The sequence below is a fragment of the Grammomys surdaster genome, unplaced genomic scaffold (assembly GCF_004785775.1).
Source record: "Grammomys surdaster isolate TR1022 unplaced genomic scaffold, NIH_TR_1.0 191, whole genome shotgun sequence".
NCBI classification, from domain to species: domain Eukaryota; kingdom Metazoa; phylum Chordata; class Mammalia; order Rodentia; family Muridae; genus Grammomys; species Grammomys surdaster.
The window spans coordinates 7,251,404-7,272,037 of NW_021604636.1; the positions used below are offsets into that span (position 1 = coordinate 7,251,404).

Consider the following 20,634-nt stretch of genomic DNA (forward strand, 5'->3'; position numbering starts at 1 on the left):
CCTCCCTCCCTTCCTTCCTTCCTTCCTTCCTTCCTTCCTTCTGTTTTGGTTTGATTTTTGTTTTTCAAGTCTATGATCCTGGCTGTCCCACAGACTCACTCTGTAGACCAGGCTGGCCTCAAACTCAGATCCACCTGACTGTGCTTCCCGAGTGCTGGGATTAAAGGCGTGCTCCACCTGCCCAGCTGGTAAATGTTTCTTAGTAAAATTATTTGCCCATGTATATATTATACCCACAAATGATGTCTCCTGTCTGGTAAGATCTTGATCCCACATACTTCCCACAGTCTCTTAGTAGAAACATTTTTGTTTGCTGTTTGGCCATTATTTCTGTCTGCTACTTGATATCTTAGAGTTTTATATATTCAACTTTTTGATCGACTAAATGATTTTAAAATTTTATTATTATTATTGTGCGTGTATACACCACAGCACAAATATGGAAGTCAAAGGATAATGTTCTGGAGTCAATTCTCTTCCTCCTCTTGTGGGTTCCAGGGATTGTATAGCAAATGCCTTTACCTCCTGAGCCACCCTGTTGGCTGTAGAAGAACTATTTGAATGAAAGCATTTTACAACTTCTAGAAAATAATGAACTTACACCACTCTGAGTGGATCTACTAAGGTAAAAGAGACAGGCAGTGACTGTCTCTTGATCTTCTTCCCAATTGGCATTATATTTAAAAAAGGAAGGAGCCAGATGGTGGTGCTGCATACCTTTAATCCTGGCACACTGGAGGCAGGGGCGGGGCCAGGGCAGGGGCAGAGACAAGCAGATCTCTCAGTTTGAGATCAGTCTGGTCTACACAGAGAGTTCCAAGACAACTGGGCCTGCACAGAGAAACTCTGTCTTGAAAACAAAACAAGCAAACAAATAAGAACCCTGGAAAATGGAAGTATTAACTGAATCTGTTTCTGGTACTTTGACTTTCTACAGAGAACTCTTGGCGTGTTAACAGAGTTTTCACTGTTTGTAAGACTTTCTGTAGAACACAACCAAAAAGCCTATTCCTTTATAGATGGATGTGTAACAAACAGGCCCTGGCCACAGGAGCCCTGGGCCCGTTGGCATCATTTGCTCCCAAACCTAAGTTTGTGGATACTTCTGTAATAACTTTTTAGCTCCTCATACACCCAATGAGGAGACGAAACCCAGGACCTACCACATGGTGTGGGAGCATTCCATCTCTGAGTAATACTCCGGATCAGACCGGTACATTTTTAATAGTAAAATATTGGTGTGTATGAAACAAAGAAGCTAGCTGATGATGTTTATTCTTTTTTAATCAACATGTCTCCCTTCCCTAGTGCACCTGTTCAGGTTATGCCTACCAGATGTCAGTATTCGGGAATCCTGTGGTTACATTAAAGAATATTTGATATGCATAAATTTGAACAATAGTATCTGATCATTGATTTCTTCTTTGTACATAAAATTATGTGGGAAAAAGTTTTTTGTGGCCTTTTTGATTTTTTTCACAAATCCTGATTATAGTATGTTCTCAGGATTGATACAAAGAAAGATCATTTTAGTAAAATGAAGTAAGTTTATCTTTTCTAGTCTGAATATTTTGACAAATGCCAGTTGCATGCCATTTATTTCAGTTTCACACAATTTCGAAACATTGTACAATATTAAATTCTTAGAGGTACTTTGACCAAATCTACCAAATATAATTTTTCCATTTGTGCACTGGCTTAGGTTTGTGAAAATGAGCCTGAACCACTGTATTCTTGTAGTCGTTTGGAACTACTTCTTTGAAGAAAACCCACCTGATGTGGGTACTGGGAGCCAGGCTCAGGTCCCTCAGAAGTGCACTTAACTACGAAGTCATCTCTTCAGCCCCGGATTTTGTACTACAATATTATGTTAAGTTTCCAATTGTAGTAATTTTTACTCTAATTTATTCCCCTCCCTCTCTCCTTCCCTTCCTCTGTTTCATCTGTCCCTTCATCTGGGAATGTAGGCTAGGCTGGATTTGAACTTCTGTGTTTTCACCTTCCGTGGACAGGCTTCTGGGTAGGTGAGGCTATAGCACACATCACTGAACCTGGCAACTGGCTAACTTTCTAAATAAAGAAGTCTTAAGTCATACCTTAGAAATCATATAATTTTTTTTCTTTTTTAGTTTTCGGAACAAGGTTTTCCTGTGGAGCCCAGGCTGTCCTAGAACTTGCTCTATAGAGCAGGGTGACCTTGAACTCAGAGATCTTCCTGCCTCTGTCTCTTCCCGAGTGCTGGGATTAAAGTCATGTGCTGTCACCACCTGGCTAGAAACTATATAATCTTATTGATAATCTCAAAAGATGCACCCATATGTATTTTTATAGTTTACCTACCCCAGGGGAATGTGCTAGGGAGGAAAATGATGTTCTTGTAGTGCATTCACCTTGATCTTGTGATTTTATAGGCTAGACCTTTAGACAGAAAGAAGTGTTGATTGGTAATGGTTTGAATCCCAACGAAAAGGATGCTCTTAAAGCAGAGTCAGAATGGAAGGCGGGCTGTTAGAGGAGCAGAGCCTGGTGGATGCTCTGCCCTGGTAAAATCGGAACGTAGGCTGCTCCGACACATCTAAACGTTTTTGTCCTAACAAGTTTTTCTTAAATTACCTGAATGAGTTAATTTTACTGATTCTTAAGTAGTGTGTCTTCATTGAATACTTATGACAACAGACTATTTTGTCATCTGTGTTTGTATTATTACTTATTTGAAAAGTTTTACAATAAAAGTCTCTGTATGAAGATAGCTATGAGCTGTTCGCTTGGAAGGAAAAATGATGATACTACAGAAAAGTACAACAGGCTCCTCTGTAGACTGTCTGCCTACCCCATGGGGCGAACACAGCCAGCATCTGTCTGGTTAAACAACATGGAACCTGTGAATACTAATGTGCATTTTGACACAAGCACTCTAAATATCCCTCTGGTTTCTTTTTACTCTCACCTATATTCAATGGTAGTTATATAAACAAATTTTTGCTTATTAAGACAAGCCAGGCTGGGCATAGTGGTTCACACCCATAGTCCCAGTCTTGGAAGGCAGAGGCAAGAAGATTGCCAGGAGTTGAAGGTCAGCCGATCTCAGCTGTGAGACCTCATGTAAAAAAACAAAACAAACAAAACAAAAGCCAGAAACCTAGATCATGCTAACAGTGATCGAATGTTAGACCATCAGTGTTGATGTGCAGTTTCTTCTTTAATCTCAACATCTTTATGTTACTTCATAAAACTAATTCAGAGACTGTGTAATATTTTCAGTATCACAGCTAATAAACTCCAAGTCTCACACTTTTGCACACAGAAAGCAATTGTTTTAAAATTGGCCCAGAATAATCTGTTTTATTACTAAGAAGTCTTTCTAGGTAAACAACTCATTTGTTGTTTTCTTTTCTTTCTTTCTTTCTTTTTTTAAATGAGAATTGATGGGCTGGAGAAATGGCTCAGTACTTAAGAGCACTGACTGCTCTTCCAGAAGGACCAGGGTTCAATTCCTAGCACCCACATGGCAGCACAAAACTATTTGTAACTTTAAGATCTGACATCTGACACACATGGAGGCAAATGTAAAATAAAAACAAATTATTTTTAAAAATTTAGAATTGATGAAAAATAATTTTTGAAGAAGGTGTTAGCCATAGGCCTTGGCCATATACCTTAGACGCCATTCATTCTGTATGTGACCCAAACCAGCTCTTAAACATTAGTTGATTTAGCCATCAGTAGCACCTCTGTCTTTTTCCTAGACATATACTGATAAAATCCAAGATTCTATAATAACATGAGATACGTACCGTAGTACTTGCATCTGAGGAGGTGATCGGCAGCAGTACTGGGATTTTAAGAGCGGCTATTGAATTGTATAGGAAGCTTTGTGAAGTGGTCTCATTCAAAATGCTTAAGAGTGCCACAAGATTACCCTTCCTTTGTGTGATTTTTTTCTATCAAGAAAAAAATGTATGTACTTGTGAATTCACCTGATACATTAACCTTGTATTTAAGTACTCTAAATTTCAAGATGTAATTGAACAACTTTTTCAAGAAAATACGTATCTGTGTGAATTGATGATAGCGTATAATACAGAGCCTTTTTGTAACAAGATTATTGGTGAGAACTTACATGTGGTGAATCCTAAATTCACTAACAGATGGAGCGCTATCTTTTTACTTCCTGTTGCTTAATTTGTAGACTTTGTGATTTCTGTGCTTAGTTGGGATATCATTAAAGTGACCATGGTCTGTTAGGTCCTCATGTTTGAATATCGCCATTTCAGTGAAATTGTAATCTATGTTAGATTTAACCTACAGCAGCAAATTGCATTAATAAGGATGCTAAGAAGTGATTTGGTCATTATAAACAAACAGTTCATACTAGGGCCATTGAAACCATAGTGGGAACTTGGCTCTGATAAAACTCTAAGGAGTCTCTCTCTCTCTCTCTCTCTCTCTCTCTCTCTCTCTCTCTCTTTCTTCCTGTCTTTCTCTCTCTCTTTTGGCTCTCTATTCTGGAAATTACTGAGTCATCCTGACATGAGGATGCTTTTGTCTAGAGTTAGAAGATGACACCGTTTGTTCAGATTGACATTTCTTTTCTTTTCTTGCCCTCTCGGCTTCCCTCCTATTTCTTTCCCTACCGTCCTTCCTCGTTATAGTGGATTTCCCAGTGTTGCTCAGATTTGCCTTTAACTGGTGATCCCCCATCTCAGTCCCCTAAGTATTTGAGTTCATAAGCATATACATCCACAGTCAGCTTCTAATGCCTTCTTCCTTTACCACGGTGGTTCTCAACTTTCCTAATGTTGTGACCTTTAATACAGCTCCTCATGTTAAGGTGACCCCCCCCACCATAAAGTTATTTCACTGCTACTTCATAACTGTAATTTTGCGACTGTTATGAGTTATAACGTAAAATCTGATATGCAGGATATCTGATATGCAGTCCCCACGCACACTAAAAGGAGGTCACATCCCACAGGTTGTGACCCACTGCTTCGCAATAATACAGAATCAGGTTGCTGGTGAGATGATGAAGAACCTTGAGAAGAATAAGAGTATTAATTTTACCCAAGTTGATGACCTCACACACTTGCATAAAATTAGGCCATTTTGTAGATGCAGAAACCATGTGATTCATTAAAGGATCTAGTGTACCTAGAATTTAGTTTTTTTCAAGCTGAGTTGCAGGGACATATGCCTGTAGTCCCAGCTATGAGACTGGGTTGGGGAGGAGAGTTCAAAACCAGCTTGAGCACAGCCCTGTCTCAAAAACCAAATTAAAACTGGTTCAGAAATGTTCGTCTTAGTTCACGTTCTATTGCTACAACATCTAGACTGAATGATTTATAAAGTTGAGAGTTCTGAAGCCTGAGAAATCGGAAATCTGAACAGCTCACCACGTGAGGTGGCCTCCCTGTACAGCTACCTGCTACACACAAAAAAGGGGGGGTGTGTTTTTATAAGAATAAGATTATTTGTTCATTCCTGCCATGTTCAGTGAGAAAGGCATTGAGGACTTAGAATCTTCTAGGCTCCACCTCCTACTCTCACACTGAGAACTTAAGCCTTAACATGAGGTTAGGCAGGCTCATTTCAAGCCATAGGACTATTTTGTTCATGTTTCATCTTTCGTTTCTAAATTGATATGAGACTTTTTAAAAATAGGCAAAATGTATAAGCATGTCTAATTCTTTTGAGTAATTCTGCTAATACAATGTTTTCTTTGTCATAGATATGGAGTCTGGAGAACGGTTGCCATCCTCACCAGCCTCCTCCACTGCACCAACGTCGTCTTCTGCTCCTTCTGTGGTTTCAGCAGTTTCAAAGAGCAGCCTTTCCTCAGGAGCTGCTTCACTTAGCTCTACAGCCAGCCCATGTGGTGAGTATCTATAAACTCTACTTTAGAGACCTGTCCTTTCAGGGTTCTGAATCTATGTATATGTAATTCTTCCCTGACAGTTTAGTCTTAGCTTCATGATAACCATGTTTATGGATATGTAAGTGTAGAGTCTCAGTACCATGGAAGAGGGAACAAAGAGAGAAGCCCTTGGTGCTGACAGTTCTTTGCTTTTAACATTTATAATACTGTACTTCCTCTTTACAGTGAAGTGGTTTGGGCTGAGGGCTATCTATATCTTAGTGTTGAAGCCTTTGCTTCAACTCTAGCTTGGCAAAATACAGGTATACACATGTGTGGACAGACAGACTGTTTGTTGTCTTCCCACCCAAAGATGCTTTAGAAGACCCTGTTCTACATAGTTCAGTCTAGTCTGTTTTCTTGTCTTAATTGAGTCATTGCGTGAGCCCATGTGTTATCTGATAATTCTTTTTATTTAAGAATAAAATTATGGCATGACAAGGGGTTTCACCTTGTATCTTAAAACAGTTTGATCTCAATGTTTTTGATCTATAGAGAACAATAAAACAACTTTCATCTTTAAAATAGCAAAACCTCAAGAATTCTTTCATGGGTTCTTTGACAGCATTCTGCTGTTTCAAACGTTATCCTAAAGTTTATTTCTTTGTCATCTTAATCACTGACAGACCTTATACAAATTCCTCTATGCTCTAAAGAATATATGCTGAGTTTGCTTTCAGACCTTAAACAACTGTTTTCTGTTGAATCAGTTCCTTCCCTAGCTCTGAAATTATACTCACTCTTAACTTAGGCTGTTGCTATTATTGATTCTGACAGAACATGAGACTCCTGGGTCAGAGGCACATCAAATGACAGGAGCATGATGTGGCATGGCTTCCCTCTGTCTTAAGAGAGTGATGGAGTAGGACTGTGAGACAGCTCTGGAGCACCATGCTTTAGAACACCACTTTAATCCTGAGTCAGATAGCTATCCTATTTAAGGATATGCAAGGGGGTTGTTCTGGGGTTTTTTTTTTGTTTGTTTGTTTTTGTTTTTGTTTTTTTTAAAGATTTATTTATTTATTATATATGAATACACTGTAGCTGTCTTCAGACACACCAGAAGAGGACATCAGATCTCATTACAGATGGTTGTGAGCCACCATGTGGTTGCTGGGATTTGAGCTCAGGACCTCTGGAAGTGTAGTCAGTGCTCTTAACCACTGAGCCATCTCTCCAGCCCGGTTGTTCTGTTTTTTAAATCACCTAAACTTGTTCATTTTAAGTACAGTCCTGAAAAGTAGCTTAGGTCAAGAGAGCTAAGGCCTTGCCTTATTGGGACTTGGAGTGATAACATTTAGAGTGATTAAAACCAATGGAACTTTTAGTTTGATTGCCATCATTGGGACAAAAAAAAGTATCATTACAATGAGAACAATTAAGGCTATTGACATATATGTGTTTTATTGATTTTGTGAAAAAAGTATTATTTCTTTTCTATGAAGGAACTTTTTCTTCTCTCTCTCTCTCTCTTTTTTTTTTTTTAAATAAACCCACTTGAGTTTGAGGCCAGCCTGGTCTACAGAGTAGATTTCAGAACAGCCAGGACCACACACAGAGAGAAATCTTGTTTTTAAAAACCAAAACAAAGAAGCAAACAAACAAAAACCCCCTCCAAAACTCCACCTTTTCCTAAAAAATAATTTGGACAGTGCTCACCAAAGTGTTGAATAAATTGGGTGTGTTAAATAAAATCAGCTAACTAATGTATTAAAAAATAGGCTCTGAAAAATAAAAAAGCTCTTTACTGAAGGAAGATGTTCTTAAACAGTGTCTAATGATGTTAGTCTGGTGTTACTGATGTAGCTTAGACTCCTTCCCCTTCGTGTAAGTGCTGGGATTTTTGGCATGAGACATCACGTCTAATAAGCAATGAACACACAACAAATACTGTAAAGAGTAAGAGGCAAGCTGACAGGAGCACTCACTCACTCACTCACCCACCCACTCACTCACTCACTCACTCACTCATCCGAGTACTTATAAAGAAGTTCATTTGCCAGGAATAGAAAACAATCCTGAACTACCTTTTCTCTGCCCTGAGCAAGGCAGATACATGCCATTAGAGCTTTTGTATAGAGTAGCACTTGATGTACACCATTGCCAGGCCCACAGACACTCAGATACCTACCTACATACTGACTGCAAGGAAAAGCTAAGAGAATGACGTATTACATAATTGCATAAGTCAACCTTACAGAGTACGTTTGTTTGAGATTTTTAACTGTTTGACTTAATATGGAGATAGAACATTAAGAAATTTAAATAATAGTTCATCTGTACCATAGTCTACTGCTTTTTCTTTTTGTCCATTTTTCAGGTAGATCCCTTCAAACAAATCTGAAATCAACAGCAGAATCTGTAAAACTAAAGGCTGTTGTGGTTAAGGATGCACTAGGCATGCTTATCTTTAAATGAACACATCATTATCTCAGTCCCTACAGATGTGAGCCATGACAGTGTATATGCAGAAATTGCTGGGTTGATTTAGTTCTCAGTACTGTGTTACACACACACACACACACACACACACAATTGTGTGTATGTTAGGTAGGAATGTTTAACTATGATAGGAAAGCATGGAAACACATCATCCTCAGATCCTGAGGCTCCTGATTTTAAGTCTGCCTCTGGAAGTGTGAGGCTGTTGTTCTCAAGTGTTTACTCACAGCTTCATGAGGAATGTCTATCTAGACAGAACAGCTCTTCAGGCAGTCAGGGGAATGAGGTGAGCCAGAGGTGCGTGCCAAGACAGTGAATGCTTTTCTCAGAAGCCCCACCTAGAGATTTTCACTTAGTCTCTCCAGAATTGTGTGAGTGATAGCCTTGGCTTCAGGGAAGGACAGGAAGTGTGGGTTTAACAGACCTTATTATGGTCCTTAATAAAATGGGGGTTCCATTAGGAAAAAAGGAAAAAAGCTGGTATGGTCATATGTCTGTGGCTTTATAGAGGAGAGACAGGAAGGAGGCCATGCTGGGAGTCAGCCATGACAGAATACTTAGAACCTAATATGCATGCACAAGAGTTTATGCAGAATAATGTAATGATTAAAGGCAAGGACTTTGCAGTCAGACACTGGGAGATCAAACCTTGGCTTGTCCACTTATTAGCTTTGTGCATTACCTTTTCGTAAGGTTCACTTGTCTCATTTGTAAGACAGGATTAGCAGCTGGTTTAAGTATTATGATAAATGAAGTAATGACTGACATATAGTTGGTGCCTACTAAATTGTAGCCATTATTTTTTCTTATCCTTATCCAATAAGAATGGTTTGGTATAGTGACAGAGCTCTCAGGTGACACTCCTGGCAGGGTGTGACAGTTTGTAAGAAGAATGCAACCAGAGATGAAGAAGGCCTTCTATTTATATTAAGACTCATAGTTAGCTACTTACATTTATTTAGATGTTAAATGATGAGAGCCCAGGTTGAGGAGTACTGGAAATGGGGCAAGAAACAAGGCTCCAGAGAAAGCGGGTAGCAGATTTGTCTGGGATAGAAAGACTATGGAGGCATATACAGAAAGAGAGGCCCTGACATGACTTGGCGTGTTTACTGAAGGGTGATGGAATGAGAGGCGTGAAGAGGGGAGGGGATGTATTTGTAAGGATACAGGACTAGGTTATCTTTATGTTTGTCGAATGCCAGTAGTTTATTTATATTCTGTGTTATTATTGTAGAAGATTTTAGTATTTTCAGTTTTTGTCCATTATAAATAATGCTGTTAAGGACATCATTATGTACAGAAACTGATCCATCTTGGCATATTCTTCTAACTCCCGTGGTATCACGTTTCCTGACAGCTGTGCTTTACACTCCTTATGCCCAGCACCTGGCATCGTCAGAGCTGGAGGTAATTTTGGTCAGTGGAGCAGTACATAATTAAGGTGCCTTTTCAGGTTTTTCTAAGACTTTTATTTAGCTTCTGGGTTTCTTTTTTTAATGCCTGCTTAGGGCTTTGGATCATATTTCTAATGAGTCAAATTTTTTCCTTGAGTATTTGTGAATTTTAGATATGAAATGCCTTTTAGTTACATGTGTGGGGACACCTTTTCACCATCTGATATGTGTATGTATTTACTCATTGTGCATTGTCTTTTGACAATAAAATTTCCAACTTTGATGGAGTCTGTTTCAGTGATTTTACTTCTGGTTGCTTTTGTTTCTTACTGAAGAAGTCTTGCTTTGCATCCAAGGCTGATCATATATATTTAAGGTTTGACTTACTTCTTGGCTTAGTCTAATCTGGCTACTATAACAAAACACCACATAGTTGGTAATTTATATGTGCTAAAAATTTGTGTTCACAGTTCTTGAAGCTGGGAAGTCCAAGATCAAGGTATCGCCTGACTCAGTGTCTGGTAAGTGTCTTACGTCTGTTTTGGTATTACTATTACAAAGTATTGGCTCAATACTTTTTAAAGTATTTTCTATGAAAAGAGACTTACATGGCATTTCATTCTGATGAAAAAAATTCTAAACATTATGGTATTATCTGGTGAATGGCCCCTGACTTACAACAAACATGGAAGAGAAGTAGACAGGGAAATAGTCATTTGGAGAAGGGACCAGACACATGGTATGGCATTGCTTTATGGCAGTCTACCCGTCCACAAAATCTAACGTTTTGGAGAACTAATTAATCACTTCTGATGGTGACCTAATCGCCTCTACATCTTAAAGATGCACCTCTTTTTAACATATTGAGAACTGAACTCTCAACACATGGAATTTTAGGGGACAAGCTGTATCCAACATACAGCATTAAAAGCTTTTTCCTTAGAGCTTGCATGTTCTTGATGTGTCTTTTCTCATATAGGAAAAAATCAAAAGCAAGACATTTGTCGTATAGCTTTTCCAGTGGAATAAGGTTCAGGCCCTCAAGAAAAGTAAGAATGTGGTAGTGCATGACTGTCCTTGCGGATCAATAAGCAAACATCTGTCCACTCCAGATAGGGGAGAGACAGCAGACCAAAGAAACAATTCTGCCCAACTTTAGCCCAATGGAACATATTTGGGTTGCTTGTAGGAGTGTGGGTGAAGCATTGGTTTAGGAACGTTGTTTTAGGCTGACTCAGTAGCTCCTGCACCGTCAAAGTCCCACACTAGCATGATGATAATTCTTTTTTTGGTTTTTCGAGACAGGGTTTCTCTATGTAGCCCTGGCTGTCCTGGAACTCACTCTGTAGACCAGGCTGGCCTCGAACTCAGAAATCCGCCTGCCTCTGCCTCCCAAGTGCTGGGATTCAAGGCGTGTGCCACCACCGCCTGGCTGTGATGATAATTCTTGAAAGCCACATCCTCTGTGCACAACTTGTTGGCAGCTCTGAGTACTGGAGATTCTAGTCTCCCAATCATTGCTGCTTTTATTATCTTCTGGAGGAGTTCATGAATCCTTTAAGTCTCAGGAGAACCCTGAGCCCTGTAAATTCCCTTTGTTTCTTGAGTCCTGTGAGCGTAGGAGTTAGGAGGCAATAGCTGCAGAACATAGTTCTTTTACTCTCTTTTTCATAAGAGCACCCGTCTGTTAGTGACACAGCTCTCCTAGCCGAGTTCCCAAGTCCCTGCCTCACGATAGTCCGGTAGTCAGTCTCTTTGTGGCTCTGGCACGAGTTTGGAGGGAACACCACCCTTTCCCTTTCTACTCCTTAGAAAGGTCCATGACTGTTGGGTACCAGGCCAGTGACACAGACAGAGCTAGGGCTTTGGGTTTTAAACTTCTCACCTGTTGAGCTTTGGTTATAATATATATCAGGTCTGATAAAGATAACACACACAAATCACTCAGAGTATTGGAAGTATACTAAAATTTAATCAAACTAATCAATCAGGTACTTTGAAAACTATTGAGTAACTGGCTCCTGGCTCCCATGACTCTTCAGAACATTGCTGCCTTACTGACTTCTTAAGGAGCTTACCTCTGATTCAGTTCAAGCCACTTTTACAGCTGCTAGCCTCATGGTTGTCCCACTTTATCTGCAGTCCAGTAGACTCTAACCATCCCTCCAGCCCTTTCCTAAGTAAGCAAATAATTGCCTGGGCCTGGAGTTTGAGATAGAAAGATTACAAAGAGGAGGCTGGCTTGTGGTACATAGTAAGTTCAAGGAAGACAGCCCAGACAACCTTCAACTGTCAGAATTAAAAGGGCCCAATAATGTAGTTCATGGGTGGAGTGCATGCTTCGAAGCTGTAAGGGTTCAATCCCACTACTGAAGTGAGAAGAAAGGTGAGATGGAAGAGGAGCAGGAGGAGGGGAGACAAGGGGAGGAGAAGCAAACTTACATGTGCTTCCTTAGAAGATTCCCTTGTAATCATTGTGTAAGAAAATTAAGTGTAATAAGTGCCAAACTCAAAGATACAGCTTTTCAGTCTTCTAGGAGGCAAATACTTGTGGTCTCCTGTTCAATGATTGAGAGCTTTTCAAGAACTTCTTTTTTTTTCTTTCTTTTTTTTTTTTTTTTTTGTTTGTTTTTCGAGACAGGGTTTCTCTGTGTAGTCCTGGCTGTCCTGGAACTCACTCTGTAGACCAGGCTGGCCTCGAACTCAGAAATCCGCCTGCCTCTGCCTCCCAAGTGCTGGGATTAAAGGCGTGGGCCACCACCGCCCGGCTAAGAACTTCATTTTTGCTCTGCAGTATCATCACTGTCTGGGAGTGTGACGGGCTCCTACATCACCTACTTAATGACCGGTGTGTTCCCAACCCTTCTTTTCTCAAATACCACTTGACTCTTACTCTATTTTCTGCTAAAGTTCCTGCGTCCTGCTTTGTCAGAGACAGCACGGCACATTCTCTGCTCTGCCTTCCGTTTCGTCCTGCTCCTAGCACAGACTTTCCCAGCACAGAGCTTCCTTCCTTCCTTTCCTAGCAGCTGACCACTGACCAATCTTTGCTTGCCTCTTAGGCTCCGTTACACCCCTCTTAGTTTTTTGCTATTTCTCCAGCTCTGTTTTTATTCATTTGTTTTCCTTTGATTTGAGTTTAGTTTCCTTACTGAATTTTCCTAGGTCTTGGATCTGAGGTCTTTTATCTCGGGGTTCTTTGTTTAAGTGTTGTACCTGAATGAAGACTGTCCAAATGTTCTCAGATCCTAATTGTACATTTTATGTAAATGCTTTATATACGTCTCAACCGCAACAAACTCAAACCAAAAGTTTTCATTTTCTACTAAAACCAGTTTCTCTTATATTCTTCCCCATTCATTTACATAGTAGAGCCACTCTTCCGGAAGTCCAGTGACTTCAACCATGACTTTTTCCTCCACACCCACATATTAATCCCAGTGGTTCTGCTTTCAAAATAAAGCTATTTTGAAAGGTGATATATCTTCTTTCTGGCCCTCTGTCATTTAAGTAGATGGCACCAAGACCTCCTCTTGTGTCTTTGCAGTTCCTCCTGACTGTCTCTACCGCCTTGCTTAGTCACGTGCCTTTCATCTCTCTCACCGAGTGATGAAGGTAGTTAAACAAAGCCTCTCACTTTTGTTGCTTTCTTAGGTATAGTTTACCTGCAGTAATAGCCTCAAGTATTTGTTTACAATTTTTTTTTTTAAACTATGTGGATGGCTAGGGAGTTGGGTGGATCTGGGATTAGTTGCTGACAGGAAGTTATTATGGCCAAAATACATTGTGCAAAACTTTAAACAGTTAATTTTTATAAAAATCTACAAGGATTTTTAGAGCATTCTCAAGTGATTTGGACATTTAGGCAGTAAATTCTTGCTCTGCGTTAGTTTTCTCACTGTGTTGAAAAACTCCAGAATTCTGAGACCTTACCATCTATTAACACTGGAACATGAATATGATAAGCAAACAAATTTAGTTTATCCTCTGCAGTTCATGTTTGGGCTTTGAAATGAATGAAATTGTAAATTAGCACAAAGAGAAAGCCTGTGTGTTCTCCTGTAGCCCCAGGTTAGACCCTCTCTTCAGTGTTTGATCATCCATTTCCAGCCTGGCAGGCGGGCCCTGCTGTCTGCCACTGTTTTCTGGACTTTTATGCAAATGAAGTCATGCATGCTTTTGTGGCTTGTGTCTTTCATAATTCTTTTAAAACATTTATATGATTATTTATATAGTAGCTCACTCTTTTATCTTACTAGTACTACTTTGTTTTATGACCATGCCAGAACTTGTGTAATCATTGGCCGGCTGACAGGCGAGGGAGTGTTTTAGCTTGAGGCAATCACAAGGGTTCAAGTTACAAGCCCTTGTGTTTACACATGTTTTTTATTTCTCTGGGGTAAATACCTGGGCTGGGGATTGCTAGAGAATATTCTAAGTATATGCTTGCTTTGAAATTTGGCAAGTGTCTTTCTAAAGTGGCTGTAATATTTATCTTCTACAAGTATCATGTAAGAGATGACACCACGTAGTCAGAGTGCTTAGTGTGTCATTGAAGAACATTTTAAACCATTACAGTAGGTGTATTATGGCATCTAGCTGGCTTTGGTTATGAATTCTTTTGTTTTTTGAAATTAGACATAATTACGTTGTCTTCTCTTTCCTCCCTCCTGCCCTTCCCACGTCACCTTACGCCTTGCTCACGCTCAAATTCGTGATCTCTGTTTCTTTAATTATTATATAGATACTTTTAAATATATAAAGGTATATATGCTCAGTCCATATAATGTTACATGTATGTCACAACTTCAGCCGTGGGTTACTTGGTGCTGACTTTAATGTGTATTTCTCTGAAGACTGATGATGTTGAGCAAATCTGCATGCACCCACTTGTCATTCATCTCTTTTCTTAATACATCTGGATTCACGCTGGGCCTATCTTGCTTTCTAACCTGTGTAATTTTTGTTTCTTTGCTTCATGAGCTTTTGCTGTTTGGTACAACATTGAATAGAACTGATAATAACAGACATCATTGACTTTTGAGGTTTTATTTAATTTAGTATTGATTTTGTCACGTGACTGCATCTATTGAAATGCTGACACAGCCTTTGATTTTTATCTTGCTAATAAGGTGAAGTAATTGACTAATTTTTATATGATAAATTCTTGTAGCCTTCAGGGATCAAATTCCAATTAATTATGTTGTATTGTTTTCTTAAAGCATTGTTGAAATTCTATTAGGCAAACTACATGAGTGCTCCTCAGGATTATTGGTCCATTTTCCTCTTCCTGTCATTCTCTGTTGCATATTATTCGGGTGAGTCCTCATCCTTACTGTGTTTTGGAAGAGTATATAATTTTGTTTACTTTTCTAAATGCCAGAATTCAGCAGTGAAGTCTTCTAAGCCTTGAGGTAGGTGCGTGTGCGCGCGCATGTGCGCGTGCGCGTGTCTGGTGTAAACTTTGGTTATCATAAGATGCTAAGTCACAGCTTTCCCTTTTCAGAACAGTCATACTCATTGGCTCATCACAGTCCTACTTTCAGGATGTTCTGGTTGTCATCTCTAGGAGAACATATGCAAACAACACAGCTTATCTTTTTATTTAAGTGAGGTTTGATTGGTATAGACATTTTAAAAATTGTTACCCATTATGATTTTATTGTGATCTGAAAATATTGATGCCATCATACCTTTCTGGTCACTGTCTTCTGATAATATTTTTAGAGATGCTCCTGCTGTTCTCTGTTTATTTGAAAACATTTGGATCCACAAAATGTTCAAGCAGCAATGAGTCTCTTGTTTGTGGTTTCCCTACTTTATGATTTCCCCTTAATTTCAGCTGCTCTGCCTGCTGTGGACTCTGTAGTGCAGCATGTCAGACTCTACTTCCTGAACCAACCTTAAAAGCCTATATAACAGAGCAATATCCAATTAACAGATCTGCTGGGAATGACTTTGCCTATTTATTTATTTATTTATTTATTTATTTAATTTATATGAGTATACTTTAGCTGTCTTTAGACACACCAGAAGAAGGCATCAGATCTCACTGCAGATGGTTGTGAGCCACCATGTGGTTGCTGGGAATTGAAGTCAGGACCTCTGGAAGAGTAGCTAGTGCTCTTAACTGCTGAGCCATCTCTCTAGCCTTTCAAAAGTAGATTTCAGACATTCTCCATTGGCTTTGATCTCCTTTTGGATGATTTTCAGTATTTAGATTGGTTTTAAGCATGCGTGTGTGTGTGTGTGTGTGTGTGTGTGTGTGTGTGTCTGTGTGTCTGTGTGTCTGTGTGTGTCTGTGTCTGTGTGTGCGTGCATGAAGCTTACAAGTGAAAGCTGGAAGTCTCTCTAGGTGATATTCCTTTCTATTTTGTCATTTGAGGCTGGGTGGTTTCTCACTAGGACCTAGGGCTTGCTACCTTGGTTGTGCTGGCAGGTCAGCAAGCCTCCTGGGGTCAGTCTTTCTCTCCCTTCCAGGGCACATAGCACTACAGCTAGCTTTTCACATAGGCACTAGGAATCTAATTTATGCAAATACTTTACTGACTGAGCTGTATTCCCAGCCCCAAGTTGGTTTTTATAAAGTACAGGCTGGCCCTGAGACCTGCTATGTAGTAGAGGTTAACCTTAAACTTAGAATCGTTCCACATCTATTTTCCAAGTGTTAGGATTAGAAGAGTAACTACCAGACCTAGCCAGTCTTTTTCTTTTTACATTTTTATAAATTAGAAACAATTACCATCGTGTATAGCATTATTGTGGCTGTTTCAACACTCTTCCAAAGCTGTTGCTAACAAAGAAAAGAACTTTTTAATTTTTATTTTAACCTTAGGCCCCACATCCCAGACTCTCTATGTCCATGTGATGGAGGCAATGTAAGCATCACATTCAGATAAGAATGTAGTCACTCGTGGAATGAACACATGATACAAACCAAAGCAAAAGAGATTTCAATGGGGATTTGTATTGGCACTAAGATAGTGAAGGAAGGAAAGAAGAAAGGAAGGAAAGAAGGAAGGGAGGAAGGGAGGGAGGGAGGGAGGGAGGGAGGGAGGGAGGGAGGGAGGGAGGGAGGGAGGCCAGGTCCATCAGAGGGACTAGAGCCAAAAACTGGAAAGAAGCTACATATTAGTGTTTAAATACAGCTCCTTCATCTGCAACATCTTTCCCAGGAGCTCTTGAGATCTGAGAGTCATCAAATTAGCTGTTCACATAGCCAGGTTGGATGAGCTGTTTTGTGTATTTCAACCTGTGCAATGCATGAGGGCTACATACTGCCCTTCACCCTCTTTCTTCACATTTGTCTGATGTTCTGCTCATTCTGATCTATCGTATTTCAGCCTCCTGACCATTTACTTCAAATATAAAACTTTCTTTTCTAGATCAGTATCTGAAGTATGTCCCCGATTTTGTCTGAAACATCTTCCTGTGTATGTTTCACTCTCATACTTGATCTTGGGTTATTCAGAGATGGTGTGGAAGTTAACTTTGCATCCACTTGGCTGGGAATGCAGGATGCCTTGAATTAAGCGTTATTTCTGAATGTCTTCATAATGTATTCTCACATGAGATTAGCATTTGAATCTGTGGGTTAAGAAGAGAAAAGTGCCCTCCCTAGTGTTGGTTGAGCATCACTGAGTTCCTTGAGAGCTTACCATCAACTCTCCAGCTCTGGCATCTCTAGCAACAGCTTTCCCTGGTGGGCCACCATAATTGTATTTGCTGATTCTTCATAATAAATCGGTGGTTCCTGCAGGTTCCATGTCTCTGAATAATGTTGACTAGTACTGACCTTAATTATAGATGACTCCACTGATCAGAGTGGCTAGGTAACTGCTCCCCTATCATCTACCCCTGAACCTATCAGTTTCCTCCACAGCACTCTTCACAATGTGTAATTACACAGTTGATATTGTTTTATCCATCCTTTCCCTATGTCTAAAGAGTATAGGATTGTTTCTGTTTTCCTCTACAGAATGTGTTCAGTTAAAACCTGGCACAAAATGCATAAGGGAACTATCATTGAAAGAAAGAGAAGGAAAGTTAAAATTTTCGGAACTAGGACTTGAAAATTAGATGATTAATAATTTTCTGGCTTTCCACCATTTCTTACCATCCTGCATAGCGATGCATTGGATGTCTTGGTGGATGCCCTTGAGCATCAGGAAGGCCTAAAAGACACTAAATGCCAGGTTCATGTTAGAACTGCTTCATACTCATCCTCAGGTTTCTGTGAGGATAAAAATGTGGGCCGTTGCTAGGGCTGTTGGTAAAGGCTAGGCTCACAGGTAAAACTATAAAACTTGTTAGATGGCTGAATGGAATCATGTGTTGCTGTGGATCCGGCAGGCAGGTTCACCATGGAGTGATGGATGCAGATTTGATGTGCAGCACAAAAGGTCTAAGAAAATAGCGGAACAGTGTTTTCTTGCTTTGGTTTCATTGTATTGACCATCTTAGCTTGAATTATGGGCCAGGGAAAAGCAAGACATCAGGGAAACCGTCAGGTTTTCTAAAGATGTAACACAGGCATGTAAATAAAATGGTTCAAGACAGGAAGATCTGCAATTTTTTATTTATTTATTTATTTATTTTTGCTGTGGTATGTACTGTTTTGGTAATTTCAAATGACTTTTACTCCCTGAGCTATCTTCTTAGTCTTTACCTATCTTTTCTTAAGTGAGGGATATTTAATGGGAGGTTGAACTCAAGAACCTAAGTATTTTTGGAATATTATTTTACCTCTTACTGGTAGGACTAGTTGGAGACTTTAGTGGTAAGTTACTGAAGAAAAATAGTATGTCCAAATCAGTTAAGTGATATTGGTAGCTAACCCAGTTTTAGGGATTAGAGCGTATCTTCTCCTTACAAAGAGAAAAGATGTGTTGGAGCTCAGATCACAGTGCTTCACATGGCATGTTCTCTTAACCTGGAGATGGGCTCTTACAGGAGTCTTCCAGTTACACAGAAGTCAGTGAGTAGACCCTTCTGGGCTGTGGTGTGCCCTCATTCAAGACCTGTCCAGTGAGGACAAAGGAGACCACCTGAGGCTAGGAGAGAAGATGGAACAGATCCTTTCCTGGTGCTCCAGAGGTAGCCAAGGGTGCATGGCCCTGCCATCATCCTGACTTAGGCCTTACCAGTAGTTTCTATTCTAAACCACCTAGCTGTGGTAAACTATGAGGACAGCCCTAGCAAAGTAATATGCTCTGTGTGGTTTTGAAAGCTGGAATAATAGTTTCTATTCATTGTTGGGAAACAGATTTTCTTGCTTATTGAAGAAAAGCTTTCTTTAAAATTATTCCCTGTTATTTTTTCCTTTTAATAATAAAACAGTGTTTGAATGCTTTAAATGTATATCAAATATATGGGGTTTTAGCATTTTAACTCCTTTCAGTAGATTTAATTAAAACGTTCATTACAAAGAAATTATTCTAACATCTTAGATTGAAGTGGCACAAATTAATAGCTTCTGTTCCCAAAGCAACCCATGCTTTTAGTGACTTGTTTTTCTCATAAATACACTGTTTGAAGAGAAACAGTTAACTTCACAGTGGAGAATCCTGGCAGGAAACAGGTGAATCTAGTGACAAAATTAACATCAGCAGTGCTGCAAAGAAACATGGGCCGTGGGTATCCACCTCAGTGATGTAGAACTTATTCTGATCATTACAAAACATTAGACAAACTCCAATCTCTGGTTTATATCCACCATTGACGCACAAGACAAAAGTTGTAGCTAACCGAAGAAAGTTAAAAGCACAAAATTCAATGTAATAAAGGATTCTTGAATCTTGGGACAAAGAGTAGTGTTAATGGGAAATATGATTAAAGCCAATATATTTTTTTGCCTAATTAAGCTTAACTTCTTGGCTTCGAAGATTGATATATAGACTTATGTAAGATATTAGCAAAGGAGGGGCTACAGAAAAGAAACAGGCACTTGCTGTCACTTTTTGAATTTTGTGATTATAATAAAGTAATCTGGAAATAAGTACTTGAAATAAAAATAAACTAGGTTGGTTATGCCTGTTGTAATCCCAGGATCAAGACTCTGAAGCAGAAAGGCTTCAGGACATTGCTAGTCTAAACCACGCATTGAGTCCAAGGTTAGCGTGTACTACATTATGAATTCCTGTCTCAAGAAAAAAAAATAAATGAATGACTAAAACCCGTTTGTACTCCATACATTTTCTAAATGCTAACACATAAGTTTCAGTGGCTCTGAATACGAGAGTACACAAGTTAGATAAAGATCATTTGTGGAGAAATGCTCTGTCCATATGAAGTAAAGAAGTCTTCTGGTTGTTTGTTAATTAAAGTTCAATTCATAGCTTCCTTATTTTGCATTTCAAATACTTAAACATTGAAATGGCTAAGAATTCAGTGTATTAACTGATAATTGAATTATTCAATTGATAACAATTTCAGTTATGTTTGTTTTGATTGATACGCTTCATTATTACTGATTTCAAGACCCACGGGATATATTGGAGTGAATACTAGTTTGTAGGATTAGCAGAGCTTTACAGATTACAAACCAGAGACTGATTCTGCAATGATGTAAATCATGTTGGCAGTATTAAAAGGTTGTAGACACGGGGCAGCAACTTTGAGTAGCATTGAAAGATCAAGAGCAGTTCTGGCATCCAGAAAGGCAACCTGTATAGTAAGCTTTGGTTGAATTTTGTTGTTTCTATTTTTAAAGATTAGATGTTTTCCATACTGATTTCTTATATCAACTATGTTTACTGTGACTTTTGGACTTTTCCAAAGTGGTAGGAGTCTTGGCTCACAGGTGATTTAGGCTCAGGGCATTACTTTAATCTATGTATTGTTATTTGCTTCCGATGAGGTGGAAAGTCCTTATTGTTCACT

General features: G+C 39.3%; 1 protein-coding gene across 9 annotated transcripts in view; it reads left to right on the forward strand.

Annotated features, from left to right (window-relative positions):
- Baz2b (bromodomain adjacent to zinc finger domain 2B) overlaps nucleotides 1-20,634 on the forward strand; it is a 304,725-nt gene that overhangs the window by 196,834 nt on the left and 87,257 nt on the right. For all 9 annotated transcript variants that reach the window (XM_028769276.1, XM_028769275.1, XM_028769278.1 and 6 more), the window contains 2 exons: nucleotides 5,729-5,875; nucleotides 10,224-10,274. In XM_028769276.1, the coding sequence (XP_028625109.1) occupies nucleotides 5,731-5,875; nucleotides 10,224-10,274 (196 nt within the window). In that variant the 5' untranslated portion in view covers nucleotides 5,729-5,730. The remainder of the gene's footprint in view (nucleotides 1-5,728; nucleotides 5,876-10,223; nucleotides 10,275-20,634) is intronic.